Here is a 13,763-nt window from a genome sequence, read left to right as displayed (position 1 = left end):
GTACATTGTTTGAAGACTTCATAGGGTGTTATCCCTTTGAAGTGGTCTTCTGGTGGTTGGAGCCATCTGCAGAGGTGAGCGGTGCCTCCGAGCTGGTTTACGGCTGGAGGTAAATAGTTGGTGGCGGTTGCAGATGGCTAACTCGAGGTAAAACATATCTGAAAAATGGCTTCAAGGACTTCCCCTGCTCTGATTAGTGTTAATGTTAATTGTTATTTATGATTCTGACCCATGTTGGGTCATGTGAATTATAGGAGGAATTTTCTGGTTGGATTCCTAATTAGTTATCCGAATGTTTCGGATCAAAATTGCATTTTATAAACAATGTAAATTAATAAACGGCTGCTGTGGCCATTTCACATCCAACCTCGGGTGTCACGTGTCTTTTTCTTAGATGAAGGGGTGATAAAAAGGATAAGTAAAAATGTTCAATAACACACGACTCTACTTAGGCAAGTCATGTGGATATGCCATAAATGTCCCTCATGGGAAAACCCCTTTAATGACCAAGCTATTTTTTATGTATTTCCATCGTCGCATTCAAAGAGCTTTCACTTTCTAATTTTTCCATCGACATAGCTGTATAAGAACTTATTTTTTGCGGGACAAGTTGTATTTTTGTTAACTTTTTTTTTGGGGGGGGGGGGGTATATAAAAAAAAAAAACAGCAATTTTGACACTCTTTTTATTTATTTTTTACTTGGGATTTTTATTTACTATAAACTTTCTGAAACTTTTTTTTTTTTAGTCCCACTAGGGGACTTTACTGGGCGATCAATTGATCGCTTTTATAATACACTGCAATACTTCTGTATTTCAGTGTGTTATTGCCTGTCATTGTAAAATGGACAGGCATCGGTTAGGCCTCTGGCATGGCCTAACAGGCATTAACTAGACGCAGACCTAACAAAGGCCCCCACTGTCATAGAAGCCACCGGCACCCTACGATCGCATCGCGGGGTGATGGTGGGGTGAGAGAGGAAGCCCCCTCCCTCCAAAACCACTCAGATGCGGCGCTCACTATTGAGCGCCACATCTAAGGGGTTAAACTAACAGATTTTGATCCGCGTGCTTGAGCAGCGCTGCTCCAAGCCCTCAGCTACTTCCGAGAGCAGGGAGATTTAACTACTCCCGGCGGCCCTGTTTTATTCTGATGCAGCACCGTGAAAAGGCATATGCATCAAAATAAAGCCTGTTAGTGGCTGCCGTGAAAATGCGTATTGGTGGTCACTAATGGCTTAAATGCGGACCGCTTCACAGGGATGCAGAAGACATGCTGAACTTGCAAGATTTACCTATTCTCATGGGACCAGACTCTGTAACCCGGTCATTCCAGAACCACTGCCGCCATTCAGAATGGAGGTGCAGATGCCGGGGGCAGAATGACACAGCCGACACTTCAGAGTAACGAGCGGCATCGCGCTCGAGTGCGATCCCGCTCATTTAACTAGTTAAATGCTGCGGTCAATACCGACCGCAGCATTTAAATCGTTAGAAAGAGGGGGGTGACCCCCTCTAACAGCTCATCGCACCCCCCGCAACGCAACGCAATTGCGGGGGGGGGGGGGGGCGATGGTTGCGATGGCTGCCTGGGGGCCTAATGAAGGCCCCCAGGTCCGTCATCTTTGTACACCTATTAAGCCCTGCTTAATAGATGCCTGTCAGAATCACGATCAGTGGCGTAACTACCGCTATAGCAGCCGTAGCGCCCGCTACGGGGCCCGCGGCATGAGGGGGCCCCCACCATGGCCGGAGGCTCCGCTAGCAGCCGCTATGGCTGCTACAGCGGGACGCCACTGAACACTACGGCAGAGCAGGGAGGTATCTCCCCGCTCTGCCATTAAACAAAAGACATGTATCCCCTATCCACAGGACATCCACAGGACAGGGGATACATGTGTGATCGCTGGCATTAATAGGGAGAACGGGGGACTGAAAGTCCCCTGAGGTTCTCCATCACAAACCTCGGACTTCCGGGGTCTGTGTCGGCAGCTCCGTAGAAATGAATGGAGCGCTGGTCGCGCTTGTGCGCATGCGTGACCAGCGCTCCTTTCATTTTTATTGAGCTGCGCAGACGCCGGAAGTCAGAGGTTAGTCATGGAGAACTTCGGGGACTTTCAGTCCCCCGTTCTCCCTACCACTGCCAGCGATCACACATGTATCCCCTATCCTGTGGAGAGGGGATACATGTCTTTTGTAGGACACGCTGTAGGTCGCATTTTTTTGGGAGGGGGGACGCTGTATGGCGTTCCCTACAGGGGGGGGGCAGTATGGCGTTCCCTACAGGGGGGGCTGTATGGCGTTTCCTACAGGGGGGGCGCTGTATGTCGTTCCCTACAGGGGGGGCGCTGTATGGCGTTCCCTACAGGGGGGGGCGCTGTATGGTGTTCCCTACAGGGGGGAGCGCTGTATGGCGTTTCCTACAGGGGGGGCTTTATGGCGTTCCCTACAGGGGGGGCTGTATGGCGTTCTCTACAGGGGGGGCTGTATGGCGTTAGCGCCATACAGCCCCCTGTAGATAACGCCATACAGCCCCCCTGTAGATAACGCCATACAGCCCCCCTGTAGATAACGCCATACAGTCCCCCCTGTAGATAACGCCATACAGCCCCCTTTGTAGATAGCGCCATACATCCCCCTGTAGATAACGCCATACAGCCCCCTTTGTAGATAACGCCATACAGCCCCCTCTGTAGATAACGCCATACAGCCCCCCTGTAGATAACGCCATACAGACCCCCCTGTAGATAACGCCATACAGACCCCCTGTAGATAACGCCATACAGTCCCCCCTGTAGATAACGCCTTACATCCCCCTCTGTAGATATCTACAAAGGGGGCTGTATGGCGTTATCTACAGGGGGATGTATGGCGCTATCTACAAAGGGGGCTGTATGGCGTTATCTACAAAGGAGGCTGTATGGCGTTATCTACAGGGGGGACTGTATGGCATTATCTACAGGGGGGATGTATGGCGCTATCTACAAAGGGGGCTGTATGGCGTTATCTACAGGGGGATGTATGGCGCTATCTACAGGGGGATGTATGGCGCTATCTACAGGGGGGACTGTATGGCGCTATCTACAAAGGGGGCTGTATGGCGTTATCTACAGAGGGGGCTGTATGGCGTTATCTACAGAGGGGGCTGTATGGCGCTATCTACAGGGGGGGCTGTATGGCGCTATCTACAGGGGGGTCTGTATGGCGTTATCTACAGAGGGGGATGTATGGCGTTATCTACAGAGGGGGCTGTATGGCGTTATCTACAGAGGGGGATGTATGGCGTTATCTACAGAGGGGGCTGTATGGCGTTATCTACAGAGGGGGCTGTATGGCGTTATCTACAAAGGGGGCTGTATGGCGTTATCTACAAAGGGGGCTGTATGGCGCTATCTACAGAGGGGGATGTATGGCGTTATCTACAGGGGGCTGTATGGCGTTATCTACAGGGGGTCTGTATGGCGTTATCTACAGGGGGATGTATGGCGCTATCTACAGAGGGGGATGTATGGCGTTATCTACAGGGGGGCTGTATGGCGTTATCTACAGGGGATGTATGGCGCTATCTATTGAGGGGGATGTATGGCGCTATCTACAAAGGGAGCTGTATGGCGTTATCTACAGAGGTGGATGTATGGCGTTATCTACAAAGGGGGCTGTATGGCGTTATCTACAAAGGGGGCTGTATGGCGTTATCTACAAAGGGGGCTGTATGGCGCTGTCTACAGAGGGGGATGTATGGCGTTATCTACAGGGGGGCTGGATGGCGTTATCTACAGGGGGATGTATGGCGCTATCTATTGAGGGGGCTGTATGGCGTTATCTACAAAGGGGGCTGTATGGCGCTATCTACAGAGGGGGATGTATGGCGCTATCTACAGGGGGGCTGTATGGCGTTATCTACAGGGGATGTATGGCGCTATCTACAAAGGGAGCTGTATGGCGTTATCTACAGAGGTGGATGTATGGCGTTATCTACAAAGGGGGCTGTATGGCGTTATCTACAAAGGGGGCTGTATGGCGTTATCTACAAAGGGGGCTGTATGGCGTTATCTACAAAGGGGGCTGTATGGCGCTGTCTACAGAGGGGGATGTATGGCGCTGTCTACAGGGGGGCTGGATGGCGTTATCTACAGGGGGATGTATGGCGCTATCTATTGAGGGGGCTGTATGGCGTTATCTACAGGGGGGGGCTGTAAAAAAGGCACTATCTACAAGGGGGGGTTGTGTGACACCCAGGGGAGGGGGGGCCCCAGTCAAAAGTTTTCTATGGGGCCCAGTCTTTCCTAGTTACGCCCCTGATCACGATATACTGCAATACATTAGTATTGCAGTATATCGTGCAAGCGATCTAACGATCGCTGGTTGAAGTCCCCTAGGGGGACTAATGAAAAAAGTAAAAATCAGTTAAAGTTTTTTTTTATGTAAAAAAAATAAAAACATTTAAATGTTCAAAAAACCCCCCTTTTCCCATTTTCCCACTAGAGCATAGTAAAAAAAATGAATAAAACATAATTGATATCGCCGCGTCCGTAAAAGTCTAAACTATTACAATATATAATTATTTAACCCACACAATGAACGCTGTGAAAAAAAAAAATTGTAAACGCCAGAATGTCTATTTTTTGGTCACCTCATCACCTACAAAAAAATGAAATAAAAATACGTTGCATGTACCCCAAATTGGTATTATTAAAACCTACAGCTTATCCCACAAAAAATAAGCCCTCATACCACTTAATTGACGGAAAAATAAAAAAGTTATGGCTCTCGGAATTTGGCGACACAAAATAAATTTTCTTTTTTACACTTAGGTTTTTACTTGTAAAAGTAGTAAAATATAGGAAAAAACTATATTTATTTGGTATCGCCGTAATCGTATTGACCCGCAGAATAAAGTTAAAATGTTTTAATTGCACAGTGAATTCCGTAAAAACGGCGCACAAAAACCAATGGAGGAATCGCTGTTTTTTTCATTTTCTACCCCACAAATAATTTTTTCCCTGTTTCCTAGTACATTATATGGCACAATAAATGGTGCTACGAAAAACTACAACTCGTCCCGCAAAAATCAAGCCCTCATAGGACTATATAGACGGAAAAATAAAGATGTTATGGCTTTTGGAAGGTGGGGAGGAAAGAACGAAAATGAAAATCTGAAAAAGAGCTGCGGCGGGAAGGGGTTAAATTCTGCATCAGACACAGTCAGATTCTCAAACTACAGTGACCTCATCGGGTCACAGGTATTAGAGGGGGGGGGGGGGACTGACCCCTGACCTTGATGTTCCATGAACACGGCCTGGGAATGAGTGTATTTCCTCATTAGTCTCATTTACAATGCCTGTTATGCCCTTCAATGCTTCACATGAAGGATACAGATCTTATCCCTTTGTGCACTAAATAGGAGCAAATGCTCCACTACAAAAGGGATGATTGTGCTCATAAGATTTGATTGCGACCGTAAGTACATTTTATACTAGTTACAAACGTCTACAAGTGATGATTAATAGTCACTCAGCAAATAGTTTTGCTTTTCCTGATCTTTTTTTAGCGGGGCCGACAAAACTGCGCTTGGTTAATAGCCATACCAAGGGTCTAGACAAAGGGTAGGCAAAGTAGGCAGCTGCCTAGGGCCTTCATTGTGTGATAAGTGCCTACATTAACCAATCAGTATTTCCTAAATAGGGCCACCATGTAAGCAGGGCCACCATCAGAGCAGTATTGGGGTACTGCAATCCAGAAAATAAGGGCCCCAAACTTATCTGTTGGCTGCCACCTCCCTGCTACCTAAAAGCCAGCTCCGAAATTTCAATTATATTTAAGAGGCCCTATGATGTACAAACTTTATTCTCAACATTGTGCCCTTTATGTTGCATAAGTATAAATGCACAGGCCCTAATAAGTATTTTGTTTCCCCCTCCCCTATGGGCCAACCCAATTTTTGATATGGGTCTTAGATGCTGCAAAACAGATCATATTATTCTTCTAACATCTATATACAGATATAATCTGGGCTGAATGGCAGAAGATATTAGCAGGATGAAGCGACGACACTCAGGCAGAATCATATCTGGAACCAATTACAACATAAAACCTGTCAGTGCAGTTTTTTCCTATCTAATAGACTGACCCAGCAGACAAGGTATAATGAGTAATAATGACTGTACGGAGTTACCATACGTCTCACTACAGACTGGAGGAATACGCCGCAACGTGCTGCAGCATTCAACTTTGTGGCTACAACAGACGCTTGGGTGGTTAGTTAGTTTTTTTGCTTTTTATCTTTTTTATTTCATTCCCTTGACATACTTAGGCCTTATTCACACGAACGTGTGCATTTTGCGCGTTGCAGTTCCATGTGTCATCAGTGAATGGTGCGTGGCTGCATGATTTTCACACATATGCCATCCTTAGGACACGCGGTTTATATGTTTAGAAAAAGAAATGAAGGAAGTGCCTTTATTTTTCCCTTCATTTCTTGATCTACTGTTGCGCAAATCACGTGCGACACACGGAAGTGCTTCCGTGCGTTGCGTGTGATTTTCACGCACCCATTGACTTCAATGGATGCGTGATGCGCGAAAAACGCCCAAGCATAGGACATGCAGTGAGTTTTACGCAGCGGACATACGCTGCGTGAAAATCACGGAATGTCTGAACGGCCCCATTGACTAACATAGGACCGTGCGACGCGCGTGATTTTCACGCGTGCATCACGGACGTTAAATACGTTTGTGTGAATAAGGCCAATGATGCATAGTACGGCTTTGATGGTGGACTCCATTGTTGTTAGTGAGATCCTTTATGGTCATGAAATTCACTGGTCATCTGTTTGGGAACAATGTATGCCCAGCCTGATCAGGTGTTGGTTGCCCATAAATTTTTTGGGTGTAGATAATGTTCTAAAGTTTTTATAAATCTGGCACACATATGAAACGTTGCAACCTTTGCACCCCCTATAAATGTGCCACTGACCGCTAACAACCAATCACATGGCAGCTGTCATTTTCTAGCACAGGTGAGAAAATGAAAGCAGTTATCTGATTGGTTGCTACATATATATGGCTGTGTAACCCGGATCCCGAAAATGGGCCCTCATTGTACTTTCGTGTGCCTCCTTCACCTTCACTTCTCCTCCTTCAATAAATTCTGTATTATGGAGGTATTCTGCCCTAGGAACCTTCCTTCCTGGGCGGGTATACAGTGCCTCATGGAGGTATATTATGGCTGAAAACTATACGCTAAGTGCTTGAAGTCTTAAAAGAATGTGTAGCAGTGGACCTTTATTATACTAAAGGGGATTTTCAGGTTTATTAGAAGGGTCCACCAAAAATGTGCCAACACGCCTCTCACAGTCACGGTGGGAGCTACCCACTACTGTCAGCATACCCTCAGGTAAGAGTAACGCTCTCGGCCACGGGTTGCGTCGTGGGGATCAGCGGACTAACCGAGTCTATGGACACAGCCACGGGTCCTTGCGGAGCTATCCTCTACCTTTCGTGACCACCCTCTCCCGCCCGCAGTCGGGGGACAAGACTACCAGGCACGCCTATGACGCAACCAAATAGTCACCGGTGATGAATGCAGTTTGTGCAATGTCCTTGTGATAGTCCAATGTTTATTTCTGTCACCCTGACTGTTTCTCCCGTCTGCCCCTAGCCACAAGCAACGTCTACAACTAACAGTTCAAATCATTCTTCTCAGAGTTGTAATCACAGGTAATATATTCTCCTTAGGTAAGCCCAGGGGACACAGGCAACTGACAATACTAGAGGGAATCGTGGGACTTCACATGAACCTTGGCTCCAAACTATGCCGACTTTAGCTTGCTAGGCGTAGTATTGCGTAAGGGCACGGACTGTTCAAGATTACTTTCCTCCAGAGACCATTAGTTGTAAGAGGGTATTGAATCTATAGCCCTCCGGTAAGCTCAGGCCACTATATGCTCAGGCCACCATGTGCTCAGGCCACTATATGCTGGGCAGGTTCCCGTACCGGTTATTCCTCCGGTCCAGTCCTCCTTTATAATGGTGCTCTCCACTTCTGCTCCTTCAGCACAAGCTGCACCCTCAATCGCAGGGTTTAACATGGTCCCGCTCCCTCTCTTTCCATGATGGCTCCGTCCGTTCTCCTCCCCTTCTGCTCACCGCGACCGCCCTCTCCTCTTCCGACCGCATTCGCGCTCTTTCTTCCTTCTTCGCGCACCACACTTCACATCCCTTCCTTCTCCCTCCGCCCACCGCCTTACAGAGCCGACGGAGATTTCCCCCGTCGCTCTGTACAGGAGCGTGTAAGTCATTTCACCCGGCATTTTGCGCCGTTGCCATGACGACAACAACGCTCTTTTGCTCGGGAGCCGAACTCCCGAGCTGTGTGTCGGCCGGTGTCCCTGCTCTGTACCTGTACAGCCAATAACATTGGGGGGTGCTAACCACCCTTAGAAGCTCTGCCCAGGGGGGGGGGGGGGGTTTTGGGCGGCATATCTCACTCTAAGACTATACAGTGGGATACATTGCGGTCTTCCATCGGATATATACGTCAGGAGTCCTCCCGATATATATCTCCAACGGAAGGAAAAGACGCAGTGTGAAAGGGGCCTTATAGGGTGACCAATGAAATGAATACACAGCCGTACCGGGTCCTACCTGGGCAGACACTATCTATGTAGCCTCTGTCCATTTTGGGTAATTGATGGAGGTCCTGAGTTAGAGACCCCCTTGTACGAGCTCAGAATGCCCTATATTTATTCATTGTTCCTCTGGAATCAGTAATATAACCATTATATATGAAGGAAGAAGGAACAGGGAGGGAAACATTAGTGCAAAGCAACGGTCAGGTGCTTGCTCTGTCGTCATGTCATGTGACTGGAGTCAGCTTCCTAGTTGGTTGCCTGGTAACCATACAGACGGCAGTGTAAACATAACCTAGGTCTCAGCTATTCTGTGTTCTCCTAAGGGCTTGTTCACACCTAATGGAATTGCTGCAGAAAATTTCTGCAGCTATTTCTGCTTAAACAAGTAGACAATCCGCTGCGGAAAAAACGCATTTCCTGCGTTTTTTTACTATAGAAAACAGTGCAGATTTTGCTGCGTTTTTCTCAATCCTGGGTGATGGTGAGATCTCCTCTGAAAAACGCAGGAATTGACGTGCTGCGGAACTAAAAATACGCACCGCAGGTGAATTTCTGGACTGAAATTTTCCGCAGCCTGTGGATGAGATTTGTTCATTCACACCCACTTTTGCTGCTTCTGTATTCTGCTGCTTATTTTCCGTCTGCAATTCCAGACGGAAAATACGCAGCAATTCCGTAACGTGTGGACAAGCCCCTACAGCACACAGTATATATAGATATAATTGGGGTAAAGTTACTCAACTGAGACAATAAAACAAAACTGTGAATAGACGGAGTACAACTTAGCAACAATTCTGGTTTGAAAACGACAACACTGCATTGTTACCCGGTTGTTAATAGGCGTCTACAACGCGGCACGCATACTTTCTTTTAACCCTTTCATTGTGAAAAGTAGAAATCACCTCTGACACACGATAGGGGTGATCTGGGAGGTTGTATTTATTTATTTTTTTCCATAATTTAGCTTAAAATGAAAAAAATAGCTATAAAATGTACCAATATACTCGGGGGCACTTTAATGGTGACACTTTTGTGCTGGAAAGAATGGCGTTCATGTCTCAAGGGGACTATGGTGCATGCAAAAGACTATCTGGTGTACGGTTTGCACCGTTGTGTGAATGCGAATACTATTTGTGTGATACTATTTGACCTCCCTTAGTCCAAGGTCTACGTTTAGCGTAGAAAAGACTCCCAACGTATACGTTAATAGTAGGATGCGACAGGTGCCCGCCAGTGGCATCCGTTTTAAAAAAAGCTATTGAAAAACTTGTAATGTCTAAATTTAATTTAACAGATGCCTGTGACATATACCATGCAGTGGCATACGTCACCAATAGGCTCCCATGTTAAAAGTCCTTTTTTTTACGGGATCCTGTTGTATGGAAAAGCTTAATCTACTACACTATTCCATACCAAAAAAAAAAAGTATTCTGGCGTATACCAGTCCGACAGAGGCTAAAAGGACACATCAAGAATGCACGTCGGGAGCTTTCCTGGCATACAGCAGAGGGCAAAAACATGATGTAAATGTGGCCTTAGTACTAATTTGTCTTAGACCCTGCTCACACCATGTTTAAGGCCTCCATTTACCGTATAAACCGGAAAAAGCTCCCAACCTATACGTTAAACGGATGCCTCCAATGGATGCCATACAGTAGCATCCGTTAAACATAGGGTCCCATTGTAAATAAAAAGTATATTCCGCGGGATTCGTTTTATTACAGGATACGGTCGTATGGAAGAGTCTACGCTATACCATACCTTTTTTTTTTGTGGTATACTGATGTATACCAGCTAGACGGAAGTCAAAAGGACACTCTTTTAGTCTCCCTTGGGCTAATGTAGCCCTATGGACACGTTGAGTGTGCACGCAGGAGTTTAGGCTGAGTTCACGCTTGCCATTCCATTGTTCTGCTCCGCCAGAGGAGAAGAATAAGGAAATAACCGGAAGCGCCGCTTCTGTTGCACTATAGACACAGCCGGCACACAACGGAACCCATTGACTTTAATGGGTTCCATTAGGTTTCCATCAGGGAGTCCGTGATTTTACTAGAAACAATAGAGCAACGTGCTGTCAGGGCTGGCCTTTGGGGTGTGCGACCTGTGTCATCGCACAGGGTGCATCACTGCAGCAGGTGGAAGGTGGCACTGCGCTGGTTCCCTTCCCCTTTGTGTTTCTGGAGCGCCCGGGCCTGGCAACTCTGCAGCTGCCTTTCCGCCTGGGCACTCCTTCTCTGCTCTCGGCGTAACTACCACCATAGCAGCCATACCTTCTGCTACAGGGCACGTGGCATGATGGGGCCTGTGTAGCCCGCAGGCACAGGCCCCCCCATACCTGGTGGCACCGCTACATTCAATACTATTGGCGCCCGTAGGACCCAGATACTATTGAACACTATGGCAGAGCAGGGAAGTATCTCCCTGTTTTACCATTTACTAGGCTACAGGCCACGTTCGGCCTGCAGACTATCAGGCGCATAGACATGATCCCTGCGCAGGCCGCCAAGATGACATCACTTTATCACACCGGCCTACACAAGGATCCCGTCGGCGTTGTGGACCAGCTCCGTTCGTCACGGGCCTAGGTGAGCATAATTTTTTGGTTTTATTTGTTTGGGGGGAACTGTCTACAAGGGGGTGATGGGGGACTGTATGGCACTATCTACAAGAGGGAGGTGGGGGGGATGTACGACACTATATACAGGGGGGCAGTATGGCAGAATCTACAAGGGGCACTATCTACAAGGGGGGCTGTGTGTGTCACCCAGGGGAGGGGAGGGGGTGGCATAAAGGGGCTTTATTATGTGGTGGTGAAAAGGGGGCATTATACTGTGTGGAGGTCACTAAAAGGCATTATGCTGTGTTGGAGCGCTAAAGTGGACATTATATAGTGTGTGGGGCAATGTAAAGGGCATTATACTGTGTGGGGCAATGTAAAGGGCATTATACTGTGTGGGGCCACTAAAAAGGACATTATACTGTGGGGGGGCATTATACTTTTTTATGGGCCATTTTTTTTATCATGGGGTGGGGCGCCGAAAGAAAATCTTGCACTGGGCGCCATCTATCCTAAGGCCGGCCCTGCATGCTGTGTTATTGTTTTCAGTATTTTCAGCTGCATCTGCAGATGTGAACAGGCCCATACGCGGCGTACATTTTAGGGCCTGTTCACATCAGCGTTTGGTTTTCGTTCATTGGTTCCGTTCTAACTTTCCATCTGAGAAACTGATGAAAGGAAAGCCAAACGGAAACCATGGCTTCCGTTTGCATTACCATTTATTTTACTGTTAATGCTTCCATTGCAGTTGGTTTCCATATGTTTCTGTTCCGTAAAGCTTCAGGGTTTTTTCACGGGAACAATAGCGTAGTCGACTGCACTGTATTACGGAGCTGCATTGCAAGGAACCATACGGATTGTAACGACACCTGGGATAAAATGAACATATTATTTATGCCGCTCAGTGAACGCCCTAAAAAAACAAACCACTAAATACAAGGCCAAAATTGCTGTTTTTTTGTTCATTCCACCTCCCAAAAAACGGAATAAAAAGTGATCAAAAAGTCATGTAAAAAAACGATATAAATATGGTATCGCCGTAATCATACTGACGGCAAAAATAAAGTAATCATGTCCTTTATACCACGCCGTAAAAACAAAGCCGAAATTGCTGTTTTTTTCCACCCCAAACAAATTATAAAAATAATAAAAATTATACATTATATGTACCCCAAAGTGGTGCCATTAAAAAATACAACTATACAAAAAATAAGCCCTCATACTGCATGACTATGTGGACGAAAAATAAGAAGCAATGGCTTTTAAAACGCAGAGAGATGAAAATCGAAGGCCAAAACTGTCTGCTTCATTAAGGGAATAATTAATAGCGCCATCGATTGTGTTCATATTTTAGTCTCTGTACTCGAGGAACAAGATTTAATATACTTTTCTATGACCATCCGATAATCCAGCAGGTCCCATTAATGCCGGGAATGTTACTGTATAAATATTTGCAATCATTATTATTATTATTGATACATTTTATGCTTATTTTGAATACTTTCTGATACAAAACATTCTATTATTTATTGCATTTTCTCTATAGCTTTACGTATGACTTGCCTCAGATCCACCTTCCAAGAGCTTCTGCAGCAGCATTTTCTTAAATCAATTAATATAAATCAGCTTGCAGCAACGTGCTGCCCCTTTATATATTAATCCTAATAATTTCTAAGTGCATGAATCACTTTGATCAATGACTCACTATCACTTCTGTAAAAGGTCAATATAAATTCTCTCCACCTCCTCCCCCACTCTGTGCACCCCTGTGCTGCTGCTCTAGGACCTGGCAGCTCTGTCCTGGAGGGGAGGGATGGGTGCTGCTGCTCCTGTGTATATAGTGTGTGTGTAAATGGGGAGGGAGAGGTGTGAGCCAGTGCGCATGCGTGCGGGTTCCCATTGCTGTTTATGGATCATTGGGACAGGATGGAATGAACCTTTGTATCTCTTTAAAGGAACCGCAGCAGCGAGTGAGGAAATAACTGCAGCAAGTCTCTTCCTATCTGCAGGCACAGGATCGGGGAAAGTTTTGTGGATGGAATAACAGGATGGCTGCGAGCTGGAGGGGGATCGCTGGATGAAGGGGATCTGTATGCAAAGTTGCAGCGGGGATCTGGATACAAAGTTGCAGCAGTGATGACCTGAATGTGATCTGTCACCTGGAAAAGTTGCAGCAGACACTTGTTCTGTCTCTGCGTCATATGTGCGTTATATTGTTATAATCGCCGGCTGCTGCCGATCACTATGGCCAAAGTGATCCAGAAGAAGAACCACTGGACGAGCCGGGTGCACCAGTGCACGGTGATCCGGGGCTCCGGGGGGGAGCTCAGGCTGCCGGTGCTGGGGGGAGCGGAGTATGGAGAGTTCCTCTATTTGGGGGAGGTGGAGGACTCCCTGATCGCATGCTCTGGAGAAGGGAAACTACAAGGAGGGGAGCTGCTGCTGGAGGTGGCCGGGGTGCCGGTGTCAGGATTACCCAGATACGACGTGCTGGACATGGTGAGGAGCTGCGGGGAGCAGGTCCCCATCACAGCTGTCAGGCAAGGTAGGTAAGACCGGGGGGTGTCCTCCAGA

The 13,763-nt window shown here is 47.0% G+C and overlaps 1 protein-coding gene across 7 annotated transcripts in view; it reads left to right on the top strand.

Moving 5' to 3' along the window:
- Window positions 1-13,132: 13,132 nt before the first annotated feature.
- MAGI1 (membrane associated guanylate kinase, WW and PDZ domain containing 1) overlaps window positions 13,133-13,763 on the top strand; it is a 381,212-nt gene continuing 380,581 nt past the window's right edge. For 5 of the 7 annotated variants that reach the window (XM_075834001.1, XM_075833999.1, XM_075833998.1 and 2 more), the window contains exon 1: window positions 13,134-13,734. In XM_075834001.1, the coding sequence (XP_075690116.1) occupies window positions 13,434-13,734 (301 nt within the window). In that variant the 5' untranslated portion in view covers window positions 13,134-13,433. Of the gene's footprint in view, window positions 13,735-13,763 lie in introns of all 7 variants that reach the window. The other 2 variants (XM_075834000.1, XM_075834002.1) reach the window with 1 other exon arrangement.

Source organism: Rhinoderma darwinii, chromosome 7 (assembly GCF_050947455.1).
Source record: "Rhinoderma darwinii isolate aRhiDar2 chromosome 7, aRhiDar2.hap1, whole genome shotgun sequence".
Lineage (NCBI taxonomy): Eukaryota > Metazoa > Chordata > Amphibia > Anura > Rhinodermatidae > Rhinoderma > Rhinoderma darwinii.
This window is presented reverse-complemented; position numbering and strand designations above follow the sequence as displayed.